Source organism: Mastomys coucha, unplaced genomic scaffold (genome assembly GCF_008632895.1).
Source record: "Mastomys coucha isolate ucsf_1 unplaced genomic scaffold, UCSF_Mcou_1 pScaffold16, whole genome shotgun sequence".
Taxonomy (NCBI): Eukaryota; Metazoa; Chordata; class Mammalia; order Rodentia; family Muridae; genus Mastomys; species Mastomys coucha.
The window spans coordinates 70,852,758-70,876,672 of record NW_022196898.1 but is presented as its reverse complement, the minus strand read 5'-3'; the positions used below and the strand labels follow the sequence as shown (position 1 = coordinate 70,876,672).

The 23,915-nt window shown below is 44.5% G+C and overlaps 1 protein-coding gene across 3 annotated transcripts in view; it reads left to right on the top strand.

The window, feature by feature from the left end:
• Synpo2 (synaptopodin 2) overlaps positions 1–23,915 on the top strand; it is a 156,134-nt gene that overhangs the window by 50,198 nt on the left and 82,021 nt on the right. The window contains exon 1 of one of the 3 annotated variants that reach the window (XM_031375350.1): positions 22,213–22,278. The exons of the other annotated variants lie outside the window; for them this stretch is intronic. Within the exon in view, the coding sequence (XP_031231210.1) occupies positions 22,228–22,278 (51 nt within the window). The 5' untranslated portion in view covers positions 22,213–22,227. Of the gene's footprint in view, positions 1–22,212; positions 22,279–23,915 lie in introns of those variants that run through there. 3 annotated transcript variants of the gene reach the window in all.

Below are 23,915 nucleotides of genomic sequence, written 5' to 3'. Positions count from 1 at the left end.
AAGAAAATATCTAAAATAAAAAAAAAAAAAGATTGTGTGTCTGTGTGTCTGTGTGTCTGTGTGTCTGTGTATTCTGGTGCCCGTGGAGGCCAGAAGAGGGCATCAGATCCCCTGGAGAAGGAGTTACAGGTAAATGTGAGCTGCCAGTTACAGGTCTAGGAATTGAACCCAGGTCCTCACATACTCTTAACCACTGAGGCATCTCTCTAACCCTGAAACTGAAGTTCTCTTATGTAGACAGGCCACCGTTCCTCAAAGCAATGCTTTCTACCTCTGATCACTGGCTGAAGTGCCTTCATGAGGACTGGCCGTAGTGCCTGCATTCTTTTATCCTCATTGGTACTAACAAATACTGTCCTCTGAGGTAGGAATTTTGCTTTAGGAAGGGAAAAAATAAGTTGTGTGGCCTTACATGAGGTGAGTAAAGAAAGTGTTCTTGACTTCTTGACACATCTTTATTAAGATTGAGAACAGATTGTAAATTAAGCTATTGTGCCCTAGGAGGGCACCTGAGGAGTTTTAGAGCTGCCCCCGCCCCTTGCCATCATCTCTCTGGGTGACCGTGTACAGGAGAAATGAAACACTGATATGTGTTTGCAAAACATCACTCGATAGCACATGGCTTTCAGTGTTGTGTGCATGTCTGGAAAGAATCCGGAGTTTGTTTAAAAGCAAACCTTTTTTCTGCAGAGAGAATATTTAAGATAGACCTCATTGCACCCTTTCTTTTCTTGACATTTAAAATATGAAAGTCTGTTTATTATTTATTATGCATACACTGGTGGAGATGTATGGACCATATCATGCGTTCCTGGGACTGAGCTCAGGTGGCCAGTCTTACTGGTCCATCCTGCTGAACTTTATGTTTAATAGTTTTTTCTTTCTTTTTGCATAGAGCAAGACTTGATTTGTTCCTTTCTAGCTTCGTGCTGTGACTTAGCTTATTTAGATTTTGGACACTGGGCTTGTACCTTTGACAAGTCCACAACATTTTCAGCTCCTCAACAGGGAAAGGACACTTGGTCCTGGCTCACACCCATTTTATCCCATGGAACCACTGCAGCTCTGCTGGCATGCTTTGTGTTGGTTTAAACACTCTCATGAGGACGTTAGATCTCTCAGCACAAACTCTTAAACGTCTGTCTGGGCACACACCACTTACAGTTTTGGTATTTCCTGACTTTCTTGGATAAGTGTAAGCAGTTCTATTGCAGGGCTACAGAACAGGTCAAGCCTAGTTTTAGGCTCTAACAAAGGGAAGTTTACGACAGTACATCAAATGCTGGACACTCCGACTACTCCTAAGCACCATTGCTAGAGGAGAAAAAAATGTTAATGTTTAACTTTTAAGCCATGATGTCACAAATTAAAAATCTGATCATCCCCAGATTAGACAAGGAATTATGCTGCTCTTCAGTTTCTTTGGCCAGGTACCAGCTTTACTTTGACTCTATAATCCTAAGTTTAGGACCGCTTTTTGTGTGTCAAATCAAGCACTCAGTAAGTATAGCTGCCACAAGTTACTGTTCCAACAGATGAATTCATGAGAATCAAGCTACAATCTATTCTCAAAAACCTACCAAATTCCCTGTGTGCAATCTGCCCAGAACTGTCCTGACTTTGAAATGAAAGTCCTCCATCTTGGAAAACTCCTTAGTTCTGGGCAATGGGGACACTTACTTATCTCATCCTCCAGGATCTGGGGATCCAGGATCCATGCTAAAAGCAGAAGCCTCACATTAGTAAAGACACAGACAGACAGACCACAGGAAGAGCCACGGAGCAGCTTGGGTAGCCAGAACAGTATTGAACAACTTGCCAGTTTGTGCTGGTTCAAGGTAGAGTCAGACCTATTTTCTCATGATGATTCAGGATGCATTCCAACCAATAATCACAGAAACACACACGAAGAATAGTACGGACCTCCTTTTAATTTTTAATTTTAATTTGTTGCACCTGTATTTCTTTTGATGCTAGCAACCAATGACCTTATTCAAGAAAGCAATGACCATTTCCTTCGTTAGCGATTTTATGTGGTCTATCTGACAGCGCTATACAATCTCCAAAAATGTTGTTGTATTTTGATCTTACGTATCTGTTAAACTCACCATAAGGCATCATTCTTTATTGTGTGTAACTGGACAGGAAAGGCAGGTAGCATGGCTGTTTCTCTCATTTCAAAACTTTCTTGGTCACAGTTAGAAAAATACTCAGAAAAGACAAGCTGTGCCCATTCTCAGGCAGGAGAGAGAGAGTGTGTCAGCATCCCACTGCTGGCCAGCCAGAGGTCGGCAGATGGAAGGTAAAGGAGGAAGAGGAAAGGGGCCTCCATCTACAAAGTTTCCCACACAAAAATCTCTAAGTAGGTCCAGATGTCCTTAAAATAAAAATATGTATTCCACCGCGGTGGTTATGGTTTCGTGCGCTTCAGATCTGACTTTGAGGGTTTATGAAGAAAGGTAAGACATCAAACAAAACCAGCACTCTCCTGCCAGAGTGAGGGTTCAGGATGTTCTGCTTCCTGAGCACAGGCAGCTCACAATGCCGCTCACAGATGAGGGGGAGATGCCAGTGGCTTCTATGGTCTGTGGCCCAGTTGTAGAACTCTAGAGGGAGGGAAGGAGGGAAGGAGGGAGGGAAGAAGGGAGGGATAGAGAGAAAGAGACAGAGAGAGACAGAGAAAGAGACACACACACAGAGACAGACACGAGGAGATAAAAAGAGACAGAGATGCACACAGACAGAGACATATACAGAGAGACAGACTGAGAAAGAGACACACAGAGAGAGATAGAGGAAGAGAGGACATCTCCACAGAGCGGCAAGGATCTTGCTGACCAGCATGCTGTGCACGTCTGCTTCCTCATTTCACCACATGTTAAGCCCCACCCCCCTTTATAATCTCTGAACTCTCCTTAGGGAGCTGACTGATTTTACTTCTTCAGTGTGCTCAAGACTGTAAAATCCTGGGAACTCACACGTGGTCTGTTGGTCTCCCTCGTGATTCTTGTCTTGCATTTCAAATCCTCCACATAAAGAGAATGGAGCATGCTCTCTTTTCTCTTTCCTAATTTCTTGTGTAAAAGGTCTCAGAGAGTGTACTGAGTATTTTAAGAGCAAACTTAAGAAAAAGTTTTCCGAGGGCCATTGAGAGGGCTCAGGGGATAGAGGCTTTTGCCATTAAAGCTAGACGACCCAAATTTAGTTCCCAGATAATAGGAGGAGAAAATCAACCTACAAAAGTTACACTTCTCCCTCAGCCACTCCCACCCACGCACATGCACACATGCACACACACACACACACACACACACATATTGAATGAATGAATGAATGAATGAATGAATGAATACGTACTTTAAACGTTTTCCATTTTGCTGTAAACCTCAGTCAGGTGTTGGGATCCAGCTCTTGGATTGATCGATTGTGTCTTTGAATTGGTCAGTTGGGTTGTTTTGAAACACTTTTTGAAACAAATACTCTCCTCATTCCTCTGGAGAGAAATTTGGAGTTTTTCAGTTATGCGGCTACTTGTCATCTGATAGGCGTAACGCATCTTTAAGTATACTGAGGAGTGTCTGGTGATACGCTTCTGTCATCTCTGTATTACTCTTTGATAGCCAGATGAGGGGAATGGTTTACATCAGGCATAATGTATATTTGAACAGTAAGGTCGCAGGCAGCGTTGTGTTGCCTTTTATGGGCAATGAGACACGGTGCCACCTTCCCCTTCCCTCCATGTGGATGATGGGACAAAGTGCCTTGTTTCTGTGTCTGGATTCTGGTACAGAATTATTTTCTAAACATGTTTGTGTCAGCAGCCTGAGCCTTGTTGAAAGCAGCATTTTCTCTTTAGTGCAGAAGGGTGGATGGCCCTTAGCTCCAGCCCTCTTCTATCTGATTAAAGCCACCTGAGGGAAGTTTACTGCCATAAACTCTGATCTGTATTCTGCGGTCTTCAGGCCTTCTGCTCCCAGGAGAGCAGGACCTAAATTACATTAATAAAGCCGCACTCAGAGTAATCATCATACTCTGTAAATTTTCCTCCTTGCTAAAAGGCAATTCTGAACCATGTGGGGCATAAAAGCACAATGAAAAACAACTTAAGGCATTTGAGTAGTTTAATTCCGGAGTGTGGGATGTGTTTCTAGTCTTGACAGGAAGCGCTTTCATAGCATTGTGTTTGTGTGTGTATGTGCATATGTGTATGTGCATGTGTGTACCTGTGTGTACATGTGTGTGCATGTGTGTGTGCACGCGCACATGTGTGTGTATGTGCATATGTGTATGGGCATGTGTGTGCATATGTGTGTGCATGTTTGTGTGTGTACATGTGTGTGCATGTGTGCATATATGTGTGTGTGTGTGTGTGTGTATGTGTGATTTTAAAGGAGAGTGTAACTCAGGAATTACAATAGCAAGTGGCAATAGCATCACTATTGTCTAAATGACCTTTGTGGCTCAATGCCATGATCATTTAATGGTTTTGATTAATGCTTGATTTTAAAATAAATGTATAATTTTAATTGCTTGTAATGACTCTACGGGAAGATTCCTTAGCTCAGTAACTCTGTAAAGAAAAGGGGAAGGCTTTTCTTTTCCTACAGCGTTTGCAGAAAGAAGCGGTTTCACACACATGGTTTTGATGGTCTCAAGGGAGAATTCTGAAGGTGGTTAATAAGACCAGAGCTTTAAAACTTGCTGATTACACCAACAAGATCCAAGCTGTTAATATCTTGGCTCATGAGAACAGAAGGAAGAACCAATTAGCCAGGCGTGCATGGAAAACCTGCAGTCGACATTCTTAAGGATGAAGAGCATCTGGGAAGGACGACGCTGGGACCTGTCCCCACCACAGGTTGGGAACGTGGCAGAATCACCAGGCTCGGCTTGCTTGCTGAGATGCAAGCAAGGGCTTGGGCAAGCAAGGGCTGCTGCCCCTGCACTTCGAACTCAAGTCCAGGAGGAGGATAATTTACTGTTCCAACAAGTTCCAACACTGTGCTGATGCTGCATGCCCAGGGACTAACATATACCGAAGAGCTACCATTTTGCCCACAGCTGGTCCTGCATTGAGCAAAGTACAGAGAGAAAGCCCTGTACCGAGGCTTCAAAATGGGCATGTCCCTCTCCTGGACCTCTAGCCCCAAAGTGATTATCCTTCTCCAAATACTATGTCCCTAGGATCATAGTCTTTGCCTGCTTTCTCTTCATATGCCACAACTATTTTCTTTACCATACTTATTTCTTGTGCGTATGAGAAACCCACCTAAATATGAGTGATGCCGCCAAACCGGCACATCGTGGCAGTCTGCAGGCAGAGAACAGATGCCATTTCAAGTTACTAAGCTAACTGGCAGAGGCTAGAAGTGCCAGGGAGACACCCGCATTGCTCTGTCTGCTTGGGACTGAAGGAACGTCATGGGACACACCAGTGAGTTTGAAGCAAGCCATCCAGAGCCTCACCTCAGACAAACCATGTAAAACTGCTGAAGACCTTGTTACTGAGCTTTCCAGCTCCGACGTACACTCAGGACTTGGACATTTGATAACCCCATAAATATATTGGCAACAAGGGTGTGGTGCTCCCCCATCTTCCGTGGAAATTTGGTACTTGACAGTGAAAAAAACTGGTGATCAAGGTGGTTTGTGAGTTTCCGAATTTGTATAGTTTATCTGTAGCATTAGGATTGCATTGTGTGGGTTGGGGGTAGAGGATATTTAAAAATATCTCCAAGGAATCTCCAAAAAGTAATAATGAATAAAAGGATAAGGCTGTTGTTCATCTCCAAGTACACTGGGAATCTATCTAGCGATGTCTAGCGGGAGCAGCATCTTTGGATTCTACTGCAGTAGATGAGAACCAGTCACCTGTGTTTGAGTTTGTTCCCAGCACTCTGCTGCTTCCTCCAGAGTTCATCACAATTTTATTCTTCTTTGGCTCTGGCCTCAGGTTTATTTATCTCATTTTACAATGAAAATTCCTGTCTTGATGAGGCTAACAAAATGTTCATTTTGAAGCTGTAAAGAGATCAAACGTTTTTCAACTTCTTTGCAACTTTTTTTCAAGCCAGACACTTATCAGATACATTTAAACGAGTTTGGAAAGAAGCAGTTCTGTTCTCGACAATACTGCTTTTGTAAAGAATCTTAGTGAATTATAAACCCGTTAATTTGCAATAAAATATCTTAAGAAGTCTCGAGGTACATAGCTCAGTGCTAAAGGACTTGCTTATCCTGTTAGAAATCCTGTCATAGCCTGCACCACAAAGAAATCAGAAACGAAACCAAACAACAACCAGTTTTAGGGCACAACACCCGCACCAACAAGCAAGTATACCTAAGGACCAACAGCCGCAGATTATCTTTTGCTACTTGCGAAAGGATAGGTTTGCTTTAAAATATTTAACCCCAGAGGGTTTTGTTTTGCTATGGTATGAGGGGGGGGGCAACAGATTAGGAAGCAGCTGCCATTGGGAAGATGGGTTCTTTCTCAGGTTTCCTCAAGGAGGGGCACGTGGTACCACACAGGACCCACCGGGAAGCCCAGGCCTGTCAAAGGGGAGGCGGGAAGGAATGTGCAGGGGCTTTGTAGTAAAAGGGAGTGGGCAGAGCAGATGAGCTGCCCAGTAGGTTTCAGACTGGATTGTCTGAGTACTTCTGACCAGCAGGGTGTCCAGTGGTCCCTTGGCTATCCAGTAGGCACAGGAATGTGGAGGCAAAGGCATATTGCCTCTTGGAGATTAAGAGTCAGATAGGGGACAGTGAAGAAATCCGTTCGTGGTTGGCTCTGTATCCATTACTTTTCTTGTCACAGTCACTGTGACAAGATATCTGACAGCAACAATTGAGCGAAGGCAAGACTGAGTTTTGTTCCCATTTCTGAGGCTTCGGTTGCCTTCGGTTTATGGTTGCTTGTCCTAGTGCTGTTGGACTGAATGTTCTGGCAGCGGGAGAGGATCAGGGAGGAGGAGTCTGTCCACTTCCTGGCAAATGAAAAGCAAGGTGCAACCTCTAGGGTCACTCCCCCATCCGCCTGTGTCTTTTAGGAAGGTCCCACCCAGATCCGCAAGTTCCCACCACATCCTAAGAGAGCAGCTTTCGGTTGGCCGCTGACAGGAATTTAGCTGAACCTGCCATAGTTTAGGAGAGGCATGCTAATAGCTATCCGCTTTGCTCTTGCCAAGGATTGGCCAAGCTTGGGAAGGCAGTCACAGTGAGGTCCCAGGCACAGGCAAAGAAGAACACAGAAAATAAAGCAGAGAATAGTGGTGCACTTCTGTAATTTCTAGAACTCAGGAAGTGGAGGCAGGAGGATCAATCACAAGTTTGACGCCAGCTTGGGCTACAAATCATAAGCCATCATCAAAAAACCCCACAACCCCTTCCCCAAATAAACAAACAAATAAGTAATACAAACCAGGCGTGGTGGTATAGTCCAGTAATTCCAACCATTGGGACGAGAAGAATGAGGAGTTGAAGGTCATCCTCAGTTATATAATGAGTTCAAGTTAGCCTGGGCTACAGGAACTCAGTTTAGCCACTGCAGTTATGGCTACCTGTTTAAAATCAAGCCAACCGTATCAGTCATCATCCCAGGGGGCAGTACTAATTGGACTCAAGGGATTGTTACAACAAAAAGAGGGTGGCTGACAACTGGAGAGGGCAGTGAGGTGCTGGGGAACAGTAGGTGAGAGGAACTAGGGGGCTTCTGAGAGCAGTGGGAAGGAAGAAGTGGGCGTCCTGAGGGGTCTGAAGGGAGGGGTTCATACACTCAAAATGCACTGTTTACATGTAAGGAATTGCCAAGGAATAGATAAAAAAATATTCTAAACAACTAAAAGAGGAAGTCTCTTTCGTAAAGCAGTCAATTAATTAACTAGTTAATTAATTAACTAAGGGGGACAGGTATTTAGCTCACTGTGTAGAAGCACGAACCATGCAAGCCCAGTGATCTAAGTTCCGTCTCCTGAACTCACATTCAAATCAAAACAAAACAAAACTGAAGAAAACTGGATGCAGCAAGACACATCTATAGTCTCAGCACCTCTACGGTGGAATGAGAGGCAGAGATGAGAGGAGTACGCAGTACACGCGCACGCACGTCATGGGTCCCCAAGGGATCCTGAAGAATCTCTTCCACAATTACAGGTTTTCCATATAACAGGTCTCCACAAACTCAGGCACCTCCTCCCTGGGGGAAGTCACGTGACCTTCCAATGCAGAACTCTCCCTAGGTGCTTTTGATAGCCAAAGGGTCTTGAGAGCCAGTGCAGAGAAAACTGGCTAGATTCCATCATCACACCTCCAGGAGGGACGTTTCCCATCTCCCCGATCTTCAGTATGAGCTCATGTGTGAGCCTTGGGCCTCAGATCCAGGCTTGAGTCTCTGCTCCATTTACCAGAATTGTAACTTTATTTTCTTAAACTGGAAAGACAAAGTAATGCTTTATATCAAAGACGATTGTTAAGCACTCTACCTGTGGAACACACTAAAGACACAGGAGCTCTTCCGTTATTTTAAGGAGTTGGACGGATACCAGTTATCCTTCTTGATCACGAGACTGTAGCCCGTGCCGGATCTCAACCCTGATCCCTTTTTTTATTTTATAAAATGTTTCATACCTTCAAGCTCCTTCTCGGCCTATTGGCAGTCACGTCCTCCCACAAACCTGTCTATGACTGAGCATGCGTGGTTCCTTCTCGGCCCATTGGCAGTCATGTCCTCCTACAAACCTGTCTGTGATTGAGCATGTGTGGTTCCTTCTCGGCCCATCCTCCCACAAACCTGTCTGTGACTGAGCAAGCGTGGTTACTTCTGATTTGCAGTTGAATGGAGAGGGTCTTAGAAGGAACAAAGACGCGTTCCCATCTCAGAGGGAGTAGGCCACAGTGGCTGAACTGGAACCCAGGACTGTCCAAGCCTGATGGGAAATGCCTAGAACGTGTTACAGTGTGTATTGCCCAAACATCCTGAACTTCTGCAGAGAGCAGGAAGGGGCAATGAGCTAACTCTGGACTCACACAAAGGCGCTCTTGTTGGACGTGCAGAGATTGGCAATTCGCATATTTTTTCTTGGCCTCAGCAATCCTCAATGCTTCTGTTTTAACTTTTTTCAAGGCTCTGTGCTCTTGGCCCTTCTTGAATGGTGGGCATCGTTTCCATCCTGTTCACGTCTTTAAAATTATGTGAATGTTGCCTTCCCATTAGCCCATCTACTGATCGTCCTCACCATGGCTGTGGTATGATCCCTGTACTCTGGGCAGATTGGTGGAGGAGGTCAGCTTGGGGAAAGTACAAGTGAAATTTAATATTTCAGACACAGTAGGGGCCATGGATATGGCTCATCAGCAGTGCTTGGATACCCGGTACCTTAGAAATAGTCTGAAAATAAATATTTTGAGATAAGCTGTACTAATTTAAATCACTTGACTGTAAGTATGAAATATACTTACCTTTCACTTTGTAAACAAGGTTAATTAATTGAAAATCCATTACTGAAAAAAATGTCATACTTGCTTGGGAGGCTTAAGGACCTAGCTAGTCATAAGGAGCTTTCTTTGTCCCTTAGACTGTGGCAGGTTGGTAGATGTGAGGGAGGGAGAGGGAGGTGGGAAAGTCAAATGTACAAGTCTGCAGTTTGTGCAGTCCATCTAGTGAATGTGAGAGGGATCCGGAGTTCCTCTGCCCATAACTCATCCATGCTTGTGTAAACAAGAGAATCACAGAAAGTTCTCTGAGCTCTCCCTGCAGCCTCCAGCCATCTCAGGAACACCCTGTGTGGGTCATCCTGTCCCATCTGGAAGTCAGACTACTGACTTAGGAGAAGAAAACTCAAAGTTCCTCTTAGTCACTGTCCTATGGCTGGGAAGAGACAACTCAACATTGGGGTAGGATCCTGGCGCACATACAGAGGAGTGTGTGTGTGTGTGTGTGTGTGTGTGTGTGTGCACGTGAGATGGACTTTTGTTTGAAAACCCACCCCTAGTGGCACATTTCTTCCAGTAAGGCCACACCTATTCCAACAAGGCCAAACCTATATGAACCTATAAGGGCCATTCCTATTCAAACCATCAAACTCTTCAAATGGCTATCCTAGAATTCTTGCTGTATGAATCTGTTTCTAAACTCCTGTGTGTGTGTGTGTGTGTATGTTTGTGTATATATGTGTAAATTTGTATATGTATTTGTGTATATATATTTGTGTTTGTGTATGTATGTATATTCATGTATGTGTGTGTATTTGTGTATATATTTGCATATGTGTATGTGTGTATTTATGTGTATATGTGTGTTTGTGGATTTGTGTGTGTGTTTGTGTGTACATGTGTATTTGTATGTATATTTGTGTATCTCTGTATGTGTATGTATTTGTGTATGTGTGTGTATATTTGTGTATGTGTATATGTGTGTGTGTTTGTGTGTGTGTGGGTATGTGTGTGCACATCAATCTGTCAGTCTTGACCGATGGTCTTCCTTGATTGCTCTCCACCTTCTTTCCTAAGACAGGCTCTCTCACAGACCCTGGAGCACTCCATTTCACCTAGACAGGCTCGCCAACAAGCTCTAGGGATGCACTGTCTCCAGTCTCCTAGATATTTTTAAGGGCAAATCTTCCCATGCCTGCCTGGCCATTAAAATGGTCTGACTGGTCAGCAGTGCAGGAGAATGAGTGTGGCTGCATTCTGAGGTCACACATTCAAGTTTACTTTTATTTTAAATATGTTTCCAAAGTACTAACTTTTACATTATCAAGTGATATATTTCTACTCAAACATTTTTACTTATGCGTATCAGTTTATCTCTAAGTGATAAACTTATGGAGATCAGACTGGGCTTTAGGCAAGCCTGAAGGGCATTTTCTTAATTAGTGGTTAATGGGGGAGGGCCCAGCCCATTGTGGGTGGGGATACCCTTGGCCTGGTAGTCCAGGGTTCTATAAGAAAGGAGGATGAGCAAGCCAGTAAACAGCACTCCTCCATGGCCTCTCCATCAGCTTCTGTCTTCAAGTTCCTGCCCTGCTTGAGTTTCTGTCCTGACTTCCATCAATGATGAACAGTGATGTAGAAGTGTGAACCAAATAAACCTTTTCTCTCAAGTTGCTTTGGTCATAGTGTTTCATTTCAGCACACAATCCGTAACTATGACAACAGGTTCAGATGGACATCGGTTTCCTTTCCCTAGGCAGGATGGGCTAACTGCAAGACAGATTCTCTTTCTCTATCGGGGAGAAATCACTACCCTCCACCCCTTTCCCTTCACCGACAAATCGAACCCCAAATATAACTTTGGAAGTCTTTTGTAAGCTCCAGAAAAAATTGCTAAATAGGTTTCAAATGTTAGCCCCTTTGTAGACTGGAGAAAGGCAGAGAAGAGTGATGGTTGCTATTATGTTAAAAACTTGGCACAGAATGAAACAAGTTATTTTTTCCCTTGCTCTTTCCATGTGTTCACCTAGAGAAAAAAAAATGTGCGAATGATTAGACAGCAATGTTTCCCTAATCCCAAGGCAGGTACAGGAGAGAGCAACAGGCCTTTCAAGGTCATCAGAAACATTAGTTCAAAGAATATTTAGTACACTCAGGGGCCAACTCCAGTATAAAAGAAATTCAGTAAATACAAAAGAAACATGAACGCCAGGCCCTTTCTCTGGTCATCTTCGAGCCCTGCACTGCCCAGCTTCGCTCCTGTGCCCAATTTCTCTCTGCTGGAGTCTCCTGGCTCTTTTGCCTCAAGGAGACACACTGCCCCCTAGTGGGCTGAATGGAGACCCACAGAGACATTCAATTTCAAGAGTCTGTGTTACTTGGGGAAAAGACAGCTTTGCGGATTTGATGAAGTTAATTCAAGATGAAGAGCCTCTGCAATGTTCAAGTGGATCATAAAATCTAGTGACAGGTTGTCCTTGAAAGATACTGGGAGTCCCATAAACAGGAGGAGGAGGAGGGTGACCAGAGAGGTTGAGAGTAAAGAGACATGTTTGTAAGACCACAAGTGAAAAATCTCACGCAGCTCTCAGGAGCTAAAGGAAGCAAGGTGTGGGTTTTCTCCCCCAAAGCACAGAAGGAGCACGGTCCCACTAACACCTAGACCTAGAGTTTCTGCTAGAACCCACATATATTTGCCTAATCCCATCAAATTGATACATTGCTAGCTCAGGTCTCCAATCTTGCCCCTTCAGAGTGCCACGCTCGCACCCGGAACCCCCTACCTCTTCTCTCTCCTGGGCTGACTCAGCAATCTTGGTTTAGCCGAGAGAACTCTTGATCTTCACCTGCCACACCTGTGAGTCCCCTTCCAAGTCTTCATCACGAATAAAAAGTACTTCCATTTCCACCTGACTTCATGCTTAATTCTTTTCTTTGGCACTATCCTCTTAATTTCTAGATGAATCCTCTTGGGTACCACGTTAGTCCATCACAACCACCACAGGCTTCTGATGGCCTACCAGTTCTGCTGCCTCCCCATCCCTCTCTCCACAGAAGGTGTCTTTGGAAACTTCCTAGAAACTTCCTAGAAACTTCACTCTGTGTTATCGCCATGCCTAACATCTTCCAATAGTACCTCAAACCGATAGTTACTTTCATATTGCTTATGTTCGACTATAATGGTGGTTATCAGTTGGGGCTCTCTCCCCCACAAAGGAGTGTTGATACAAGTATGATCTCTTCGAAGAGGCACTTACTACCCAACCGCTTGACTAAGACAGCATCTACCTCTGACCTCTGGTTACTCTATCACCTTCTATATGCTTCCTAATTGATATGCCATCTTGTAGGTCATGGGTTTGTACTTAGCTTCTGCTCTTAAATTGCCTTCATCTGGACCGATACCAGCCACAGGGTCGGTGTTCAATAAACCCTTCTCTTTCAAATTCCAGACATACAGTTATAAAACAAAGGGTAATTACTCCTCAAATGTTTGCTATCGAAAACCGTGTCGTGGTGTGGCATTAGAGAAGCAATGTTTGTTCCCTCTCTGGCTTTTCTGGCGCATCCTCTGTCTGAGCATTAGCTCTGCTGAAAGAGTTGTTGTCTCTTTGGGGGTTTGTGCTCATGAGTACAGGTTTCCTAGGGAGGCCAGAAGAAAGCATCTGGAGAGCTGGACTTCGCAGATGGTTGTGAGCCACCTAATATGGGTGTTGGAAGTCACATCCCGGTCTTCTGCAAGAGCACTGTGGATCTTGACCACCGAGGCATCTATCTGGACCCTGGGAAACTGTTTTTAAGGAGAAAAGTCACAGGTTTACCCTGAAGAATATATCGATAGGAGTTAGAGAATAAAGAGGAACCATTTTTTAAAAAAATATATAAAATGATTAGAAAAGGAAACATGATGTAACAGAGTTTGAAGTCCCACTTACTGACAGAGAGAAGACCGTCACTCTGTCAGGACAGTGCTGATGGATCTTGGATAGTCTGCGCTCTTGTGTTAAGGTCAATGTTCCTGTCACTCACCTGGGAACAACTCATTTCTGGCAATGCAAAAATTAATTCAGCTATAAATTTAAAAGAAGAAAGTAAACAAAGGCAGGAGGGACAACTGGGATAATATAATGAAAATATCTCTGTCATACCTCCTAAAAATGTTTAATTCTGCTACAAAAATGTTTGTAACTACGAAGGGTTCCAGAATAATCCTCCCACCCCTCCTTCTCCATTATTGATTTGAATTTCTAGAAAACTCTGACCTGTTTTTGTGCTACAAAGTGTTAGCCATAGAAGTCTTTTTTTGTTTCAGTTCATCCTGTCCTTGAGTGGCTGAGAAATCTGAACCAGAGAATGAGTGGCAACATTAGGAGCTGGCAAACGCTTCCATCTGTCGCAAGCTGTTCCAGCATTGTGCCCATGTTTGGGTTTCTCAAGCAAATCCACAGTAGGTTGGCAAGTCCCAATTCTGGAGGGTGACACGCACACTTCTTCTCCTTACTGCCCATTAGCCATGATTCTGGCCTTGGAGTCTGGAAGCATGCCACAATGTCTAGAATTGGAAGGCGAGTAAGTTGAGAACCTAGTTACATCGTGGGGGAAACTATTGCTAAAGAACTACAAGGTACCTACAGGTTAGAAGGCTTCATTGTGAGGCTATATTTTGTCTCATGATATGCAGATATAAGGCAGGCAGGGACCACTTTTGAAAGAAGAGAAAGTGAAAAAAAAAACCAAGCACATTCAAGATAGAACTGGGGCATTACTTTTGATTCTAAAGAGGCCCCTTTGCAATTCCGTCAGTAGGAGAGTAAAGTATCAAGATCCCTCCCACCTGGGCAAGCACACATGCCCTTAGGTCATCACAGTGAGTATGCGCACTGTCGGTTCTAGTCCTATCTAAGGGTTTAGCATCTTGGAACTCTGGAGGCCGAGGCAAGAGGATCATGAGCATGAGTCCACCTTGAGCTACCTAGAGAATCCCTGTACAAACAAACAAACAGAAAGAAAGAAAGAAGGAAAGAAAGAAAGGAAGGAAGGAAGGAAGGAAGAAAGAAAGAAAGAAAGAAAAGGGAAAAAGAGAAATATGAGTTAAACAAAGGGTATATTTATACAAGCCATGAGAGTAAGTAACCTTTTATGCTGATATGCAGAATGCATCTCTAGCAGCAGTAATAGTTCCATACCGTGTCTGTATGCATTTAGGCCTGGCCCCGTGTTTTGTGTTTCCATGTTTAATCTTTTTAAACACCAGTTCTTCCTCCTTCCTTCCATTGACTACGTTTGGAGGAAGGTGACTATTGCTGGCTTCAGTGTAGCCCAGCCTCAAAGCCTGCAAATCCTCTTTAACTCAGTCTCCCGGAGGAGTGCAGGGATGGGGGGCATGTACCACCCTGCCCCACCTCAACTGACATTTTTATTAGTATTTTAACGTGATGACTGGCGTCTGTAGTTCACAAAGCTTTGCTTGCTGGGTTATGGTCTGCAGATCCTCTGACCTAAGAACTTGAATAAGCTTTTTGCAAGGCTTCCTAAAAAACCTCTGGTCCCTCACCCAGGCCCTGCCCCTAAGGCAAAATCCAATGGCTCGGATGCCAGAACTTCTCTGTGCTTGGTTGGAGTGTGAGTGCTTTTACTCCAAGTCTGGTCAGGTGGTCAGATGGCTCTCCCTGAGGAGGGATGGAGCCTATGCTGGTGTCTGCAGCATCTGCAGGGGAGGAAGCCCTCCCTTCAGCCTGTCTACCAGGCTTCGGAGGACACTCAGCCCAATGCCATCAGATATTGCAGGTGCCCAAAGGAAACTTACAGGACAAGAGAAGGACAGGAAAAAAGTTAGATTAAGGAAAGATATTAGCTGAGGAGGTTTTTGGTTCGACACTTAACCTCCCCCTCCTAGTCTCCTTCTGGATTTCTGTCTGCTCTCTTTCTCTCCCCTGCTCCCTCCCCCACTCTTGCATCACCTCTTTTCTCTCCCTCCCCCTACCCCATTTGACTCTTCCTTACTCATCTAAGGTAGTTCTAATGAAAAAGGGCCTATGGAAAAGCCACTCATGTATTCATTCAAAAACTAGCTGTAACAAACTGTAACTAACTAACTAACTAACACTGTAGAGATACAAAATTGTTACAAACAAGAAAATGTGCACATTCAAGGGAGTTTACAATCCAGTGGTCTTACTAAAGAAAGTTAACCTTTTTGTAGAAAGCATGTTTCCCAGGTGCTAGCTAGGGCCTCCTGGCCTCCTGAGTTCTGGCTTTCCTCTTGGAGGCCCAGACAGTACCCAGGGTTCTGTCCTGTGTGTCACCAGCTCTAGCTTGCTCTTCCTGCTCTCTGGGGAATTCCACGTCTCGCCCTTGATCTTTTATCTCTTTTGTTCAAGCTTTTCCAGACTCAACCCACACACTCTCTCCCCCCCACCTCTTCTCACACAGAGCAGTCTGCAAACAAGACTGATAATGTCTTGCAAGTACTTGAACTGAAAGCTTTTGGATCACAGGAGAGCACAGCGATAAAGTTCAGATGGCACAGCGCACATTCAAGTTACGGGCCCATTTGATTTCACCGCTGCAGGGCCTTCTCGCTGCCCTGTGTGAGCCTCTGCCAGTCTTCTATCCTTCCCCACCCTGACAGCTCACGCCCGTTCCTGAGTGGCCTTCCTCTTTCTTCCAGCCTCCAGCTTTATGTTAGCCTTGCTTGCTAGTGTATTCCTTAGCATGAATCCTCCAAAGTCCAGTTCAGATGCATTTTCTTTTCACCTTAATCTACCCTGGTGCTGAGCCAAAATGCCTTTCATAGCTCAAGACCCAGTCTCTATTCCCCATAGAAGACAGCTGTGGTTTTAACAATGGAGAGCAGGCAGACCTGGGGAAGCCAGACCCAGAAACTGCTTTCTGGGGAGGGGGACAATAAATAGCAAGGTAGGAGATAAGGTGGCTCGTTTGGTTTTGTGACCTTTGGGCCACAGGATGAGAGAGAAGCCAGATTATCTATTTCTGTGACCTCCTGAAGAGGGTTGGCTGCTTTATGGAATTCCATAATCTTTATGGGTTGCAGGGTTCTTGAAACTCTGGGCCTCTTTTATGGCCCTGGTTTGGGACTGAGGGGTTTTCTTTGCATATAAGTACATATGTACTTAAGCAATATATATTACATAAACCTCATAGTGTGTGTATGCTTACATAATATATAAGCATTATATATAATTGTATTATATAGGCATACATATAATATCCATGCAGCCCAGAGCTAGATTGACAGCTGAGGGAGGGAAGTTCTCCCTCTTCAAGTTCTCTAAGGAAGACTGCAAGTTGAGCAAGTGCCAGCCTGGTTTGTCCCAGTTGTGCAGCCTGTAAAAAAAAAAAAAAAAAAAGGTAAGTTGAAAGTTGAATAGATTGATGCCATCCTTGCCATTCTTGAAGCCAGTGGCAGAGTAGTAGGTCCTTCAGTACAAAGCTCGGAACTATTTGCTGAGAAAATGGTAGTATTTAAGGAACTGATCTTCAAAAGAGGGGCATCTCGTCCCTTAGCTAGTTACTGCGCCATAGTAATCACAAATCTTCACTTAGCATTAAGTTGTTTGGCCGGGCGGTGGTGGCGCACGCCTTTAATCCCAGCGCTTGGGAGGCAGAGACAGGCGGATTTCTGAATTCGAGGCCAGCCTGGTCTACAGAGTGAGTTCCAGGACAGCCAGGGCTACACAGAGAAACCCTGTCTCAAAACAAACAAACAAACAAACAAACAAAAACCAAAGCATTAGGTGGTTTGCAGAGCTTAACTTGGTGACTTAATACACTCCCATCACAGGTGGCTATTAGCATTTCAGAAAACAATGAGGTAGGTGGTCAAGCTTCACTTTAGAGCCCTCTGATAGCCCAGTCTATAAGACTTGGTGAATTCATTCATTCCTCCTATCCTTTGCATTGATCTCTGCTGTTTGCTCTGTGCTCTGGGAGGGACAGCCCTGAGGAGTGGTATTTCACTGAGCTTCCCTAAACCCTTGCAGCTGACATCTAGATCTGCAGTCCCTGAGCCAAGCTTTTCCAGACCAGCACCTTCCCTTCACTGTATGAGGACCTGGAATCTGACCATACTGGCTTCACGTTTCCCACTCTATAGGTTATGCTCAGGACCTAATCCTTGGTGGGATTCCTTTGCAAGCCCTTGTTGGTTTGGCAGCTTCTCTGGCCAACCCATCATCCATTTGAGGCTATTAGTAGAGAACCGTTGACTTCTGAGGAAAAGGGCTATAAAATAGCATCTGATCTCGGCTGTCCAGGGAGGGCCTATGTTTTCCCTCATGGCTTTGGCACTTCTCTGGATAATTTCCTTAGCTATTAACCATGTCCTTAAGACATCATAAAACATGTAGCATTTTATTTAAAGTTTATAATAGCAGGGCCCGTACAGCTGTTATCCCTATTTGAGTTTCAACAATCCTTAAACTGCAATGTTAAAAAACTAGTCAACTTAAACCCTAGGTGTGTCCGTGTGCCCTGTAGCATGTTAGCAAGTGGCTAATCAGTACCCCTCCCCCTCTAGTGGGAAAAGAGTAACAGCCAATGAATTAACTTGTAAATAAGATAGCACTGTGTTCCTGGTGTTGGCTTCAGATCTATGAGCATTCCCTTGTTTGGGCTTGGAGGAAATCTCTCTGGGATTTCAGCCTGGCCCTCGGATTGCTAAAAGAAGCTAGAACAAAGCCAGCTACAGAAAATGAAGCCAAGAGGAGCCTGATGTGTGTTTTATAAAGAAGAAAGAATTTGCTCCGGGGTCAGGGTCAGGGTCAGGAGATTGTCAGGAAGCCCTTGAAGTTGCTAATGCTGATCAGACCTGCTGGGCACCAGCCTGATGAGCAAGTCCGGAGGCAGGGAGGGGCTCTGGCATTGCTGCTCCAGCCCCGCTGATTTTCCAGTCTCCACTTCTCCTAGAGATCACTGTCAAACCAGAAGCCCCTACAGGGTTTCCAGTCTACAAGGTTATATCAACACCTCTCACTCAGTGGGGGAAGGGAGGAACGTGTTCTCCAGGCTTTGCAAAGGCCCAAGTGTATTCTCAGTCCTGCTTAGTAAAATCCCTTCCTGGGGCATTCTAGGAAACAGAGGAGCTGAATTTGTGTGGGTTTGCACACCTTGTGGGGAGCAGGGTCCCCTACCTACTTTGTTGGGCAGAGTGGGAGAGAAAGGGAGATGACAGACCCACCTTTATGGTGGTGTTTTGGTTTGGTGTTCTTAACAGTCCTCTTTTGTTTGCTTTTAGAGACAGGGCCTTACTATATAATCCATGCTGGCATCGAGCACACTATGTTGCCCAGGCTGGCCTCAAACTTTGATCTTCCCTTCTCAGCTGCCCAAGTGCTAGGATTGTAGGAACATACTACCACACGTGGGTCTTGGGGTCGCACTTTTGATGTACCTGGCTTATACTGACCTGATATGAACAGAATTTTTTTTTAAAAAAAATTGTTTTTGTTTTGTTTTGTTTTTTGTTTGTTTTGTTTTTGTTTTTGTTTTTGTGAGAAAGGATTTCTCTGTGTAGCCCTGTCTGTCCTGGAACTCACTCTGTAGACTAGGCTGGCCTCAAACTCAGAAATCCGCCTGTCTCTGCCTCCCAAGTGCTGGGATTAAAGGCGTGCGCCACCACTGCCTGGCCTTTTTTTTTTTTTTTTTTTTTTTTAATTTTGAAATGTAAGCTAGCAAGATGGTGCAGTCATTTACTGCAAGGCTTGCAATCAGAGTTCAATCTCCATAATCCATGTAAAGGTAGGAGAAGAACACCAATTCCTGAAAGCTGCCTTCTGGTCTCTACAGGCACAGTGAGGGACAGCTATGCGCATGTGCATCCACTACAGCATAATGGCAGGCCTCCCCCTTTTAAGGATATGAACTTTTGCAGAGCCAAGGTCAGACAATTTTGATCACTCTTGGCTCTTCCAGGAGAGGGAGAATTCCTTGACCATTCAACCATGACAAAACATTAGACTCCTGAATCAAACCACTAGTAATTTGAACTATCTTATGGCCAAATGCACACATACATTCACACATAGCTAAGTCTCTGTAGGACGAGAAGAGTGAGGCTCTCAGGGTTTGGAGACATCTTGGCCTCTGCAGGTTACTGGTCCCAGTGACCTTTCCAGGTCAATTAAAGGGGGGCTGGGGTGAGCATAGACTTGTTGGCCTAAGACAGCCTCTGAAACTCTTAAAATCTTTACTAATTGAATGTAACATGTGCCGCTGGAAGATTAGGAACATTTTAGACCAAGTTCCCAGTACAGCATTTTTCTCTTAAGTACTTTTTAGTTTCACATATTACATTGAACTATACGTCTCTGACATGCTACATAGATAATTCACTGTACTTTGAAAGTTCTGTAAGGCTTCTCAATACTTTTGAGATTAAAAAAAGGAGGTGTGTTCCTGATCTCTTACATGTATTGTGGTGATTTAAAATAGAAAACAGTTTATAAGAAAAGAAATTTCTTTCCAGATTACAATGAATGCTTAAGATTGTCAATTAACATTGCCAGCACTTCCCCCTGGTGGTCTGAAGGGAACACTGCATTTTAAAAGCTGAGACTTGCACAAACTAGGGAGAGTCACCTATTTATGGATATTACTGTTATTAATAGAGTATCTCAAAGATTATACTGCCTGGCTTGGGGAACCCCCACAATAAAGTATCCAGGATCTGAAGACAAATGAGCACAATGGACTTGTGAATCTAGATTTTCCACAATCTGAGGGTTTAAATGATGGGTATTCTTTCTACAAGGTCATTGGTGTGCCAGCATGGCTCTTGACTTAAAAGCTGATTATAAGGATTTTAAAAAAGCCATCGTTTCTAAAACCTGAAAAAAAAAAGGTTGAAATGTCAACAAAAATTACTTTACACAAGACTCTGCTTCTTTAGAAATTAGATCCGTGTGTGTGTGTGTGTGTGTGTGTGTGTGTGTGTGTGTGTGTGTGAGAGAGAGAGAGAGAGAGAGAAAGAGAGAGAGAGAGAGAGAGAGAGAGAGGAGTGGATAGTGTAAATAGCTGACACATGACCCCGAGTGTTGGGTCCCTCCCTTCTGCCTCGGCTCTGAGACATGCAACTGGAGACTCAACTCATGCCTGCTGTGTTCCCCTTTCTCCCTTAGGTCAAGACAGAACCCCGGTTCGTGAAACTGCAGGACAGTTTCACCGGAGGTTGAGAATCACTGCCCTAAGCATTTTGTTTAATAATGATAGTAAATATTAATAGCCTTCCAAGCAGTTTACTAGTAGCTTGCACACACCCGCTTAGCAAAGGCTTTGCTTGAAACGCATCTTGCTCTGGATTATCGATGGATTTCTTCCTTTACCAGTTACAAATCATGAGCTTTCCAAGGACCATGCATAGAAACATGGTGGGGAGCCACGTCTCCTTCACAGTGCCCTCCAAGTTTAGTGCCAGCATTTTCTCTCTGTGATGCTAAGGACCAGACCCAAGGCCTTATATATATAAGGCAAATGCTCTGTCACTGAGCTGTACCCCAACACAGGAAAAGAAGTTCCCAGAGTGCTCCCCAACAGAACAGTCAGGAGCCCAAAAGCTTGGTTGCTTCTGATCAGGATCAGTGGTACATTTACTAATAACCAATAACTTCATAGTCCTCAGGACTGGCTTGAACATGAGAATGCATTTTATCCCTTTTCATCTGGATCCTCTGTGCCACGATGGGCTGCTGTGTTAGTCAGATGCCCTATCTCATCATCTATGAGCAGAAGGACCCAGCAGATGCCTTCGCCTGCTGTTACACTAATTGCATGGCCTCCTTTCTCAACAAGGAGGAAGCTGACTACAGGCATTAGCAGGCCTTGACTGTGGTCACTTACAAGAAGTCCCACAGAGCTCCATCATAGGGCAAGTCCCTGGTGACCCTCCCATGTGGATTCCTGGCCAGAGCTTCCAAGAGTTTTGGCCACTTGGGAAAATTTATTGTGTTCTCTGAGTTTGTAATTACAGAGCACCATGTCATGAATTCTTGTGAGGTCCCCCGAGAGGGATTCCTTAACAGCAGAATGGAGTCAGTCATTTCCCACATCCTGACCTTGCAGCCATATAACATCAGGGACTGCTCCAAAATGCAAAACAAGCTGTGGTTATTGCTGTAGGCCATTTTGCCCCTGTACTTCTTGGAGCCGTGTTCAGAGCTTGGACCTGATGTAAGTAAGTGCCTTGACTTGGCTTGAGTTCTTTGGTTTAGGACTTAAATTGGAAACCCAGTTTGCATCCAAGCAAAAATGTGAGTTGTTCTTACATGTGACCACTTGAGGGCAGCATAGCCTTAGGAGAGCTCGATCTGACCAAAGTAGGAAATACCCAGGGAAGGGTTATACTACTGGAATTCCGGGACTAAAATGTAAGTGATTAGAAGACACTTCTGAGATATCAGCTCTAATTTAGACATGGAGATTTTTATTAGAGTGTAGCCCATGGATTTTATATAAGATAAAATTGAGGCAGGCATGAGAGGTGAATCAGTTGTATGGCAAGAAATTTATTCTGTGAATTAAAGTGTTAGTTTTAAAAACAGATCTAGTATATAATCTAAAAGCACTAAATTAAAATATAGCTGACAATGAAGCCTGAGACACCAGGAGCGTATGTACGAGTCCTTATGCACATCTTGGGACACTGAGTTCTTCACAGCTGACGTATCCCCACTATGGCCTCATCAGGCAGGAAAGTAAGCTCACTCACTTTTTCCCCTTCGTATTTGGGGGCTAACTTTAGTATAAGCCTGAAGCAAGTGGGAGGGAAGGAGGAAAAGAGGGATGAAAAATGCTACTCTGTGCTTGAAACCCCACCAACAGAGGTCGCCACAGGTAGGACCTTGTCCATTTCCAGATGCGTTGGATAGCTGGCCTTTTATAGCTTTCACGGGACACCAGGGAGGAGATGGGATTGAACAGCCGCCAGTACCAGTCATGTCTAAGTTCTCTTTCCAAATGTCACTGCGTGTTTGGAAGGCATTATGCACTCACCCCTTCCTCTGTTTCTCTTCTTGGATCTTTCAGAACACAAACTGGCCCTAAAGACTTACCTTTAGCCAAAGTCCTTTAAAGCCTGGGGTGTGACCGAAGCAGATCAGAGAAGGCAGACGCTCACCGAGTAACTTTTCAGTTAAGCCCAGACCTGGATGTGTCCAGGAAAATCTCTTTTCTACCCCAAATTCATCATCTATAAAATGTCTCCCTCTGTTTTCTGGCAAACCCCTGGGTGTAGACTCATTCCCCTGAACACAGAGCAGTACCAGCTTTATTCTGCTCATAGCAAAGGTGACTAGGAGGGAAGTCTTTGCATTCCTCTTTACCCATCCCATTCAGTCCCATCAAGGATTTCCTAGCAGGCTCTCCCAAGCTGTTCTCTTTTGGAATATATCTCTGCACGTGTAGAAGAAGGGCCACATTCCTTTTTCCTGCTAGCCCTGTGCTCCCATTCCCACCAGGTCTCAGGGAAACAGGCTCCTTCCCTCCCCTCCCTCCATCCTGCCCTCAGTAGGTTCTCTCCCCCACTGCTTCAGCAGCAACCTCTTCGGTGAGCCTTCATCCTCAGGGGCCCAGTGCTCCTTCCCCAAATCACAGCCCCAAAGCCATGACAGGTGCATTGATGTGAAACCTCTCACCCCGCTAAGATTTGGAAAATAATTCAAATATCTTCGTCACTTTAGGATATTCGATCTGATTTGCTTGTTAGCCTGCAGAAGCTATAAAAAGCATTTACGGTGTATTGGAGAGGGGACACAGCTGAATAGAGTCAGGGGGATGCCTGTGATAGAGACCCATGCTCTTCAGTTTTCAAGGACAGAGTGGTGGTATTCCATTTCTCCCGCTGTGTGGGAGAAATAGACAGACACATACATACATGTGCATATACATACACACATACATGTACATATATATACATGTACAAGCACACACACACACACAGTGGGGGTAGGCAAGGAAGGCCAGAAGGCAGCTTTAAGTATGTGTTATTCCTCGGGAACATCCTCTTTGTTTTTGAGACAGGATCTCCCGTTGTCCCAGATCTAGTCAAACAGTCCAGTCTGGTCAGGGACTTAGCTTTCTTTACTGTGCCAGTACTGGAATTACAAGCATGTGCCACCAAACCAGGCCTTTTGATGTAGGTTCTATGGACAAAACTCAGGAAGTGTACTAACTGAGCCATCCCACAGCCCTCGTTTGGAATAATCTCTTCTCCTAGGTTCTATAGAACACACACTCACTTTCCACCACCTTACCTCAGGTCCTGTTGGCCCACGTCCTCCTTAAATGAGGGGCGTCTTCAGCCACTGGCTCCTTAGTTTTCTCTGCACTCATTTTTACAGAGCTCACCCAATCCTACATTCTTGGGCCTCTTTGCCCTCAACCTCACCATTTCTAACCCTCAGTTCTTTTCCAAGCTGTGAAGTTTTCTCTGCACTCATTTTTACAGAGCTCACCCAATCCTACATTCTTGG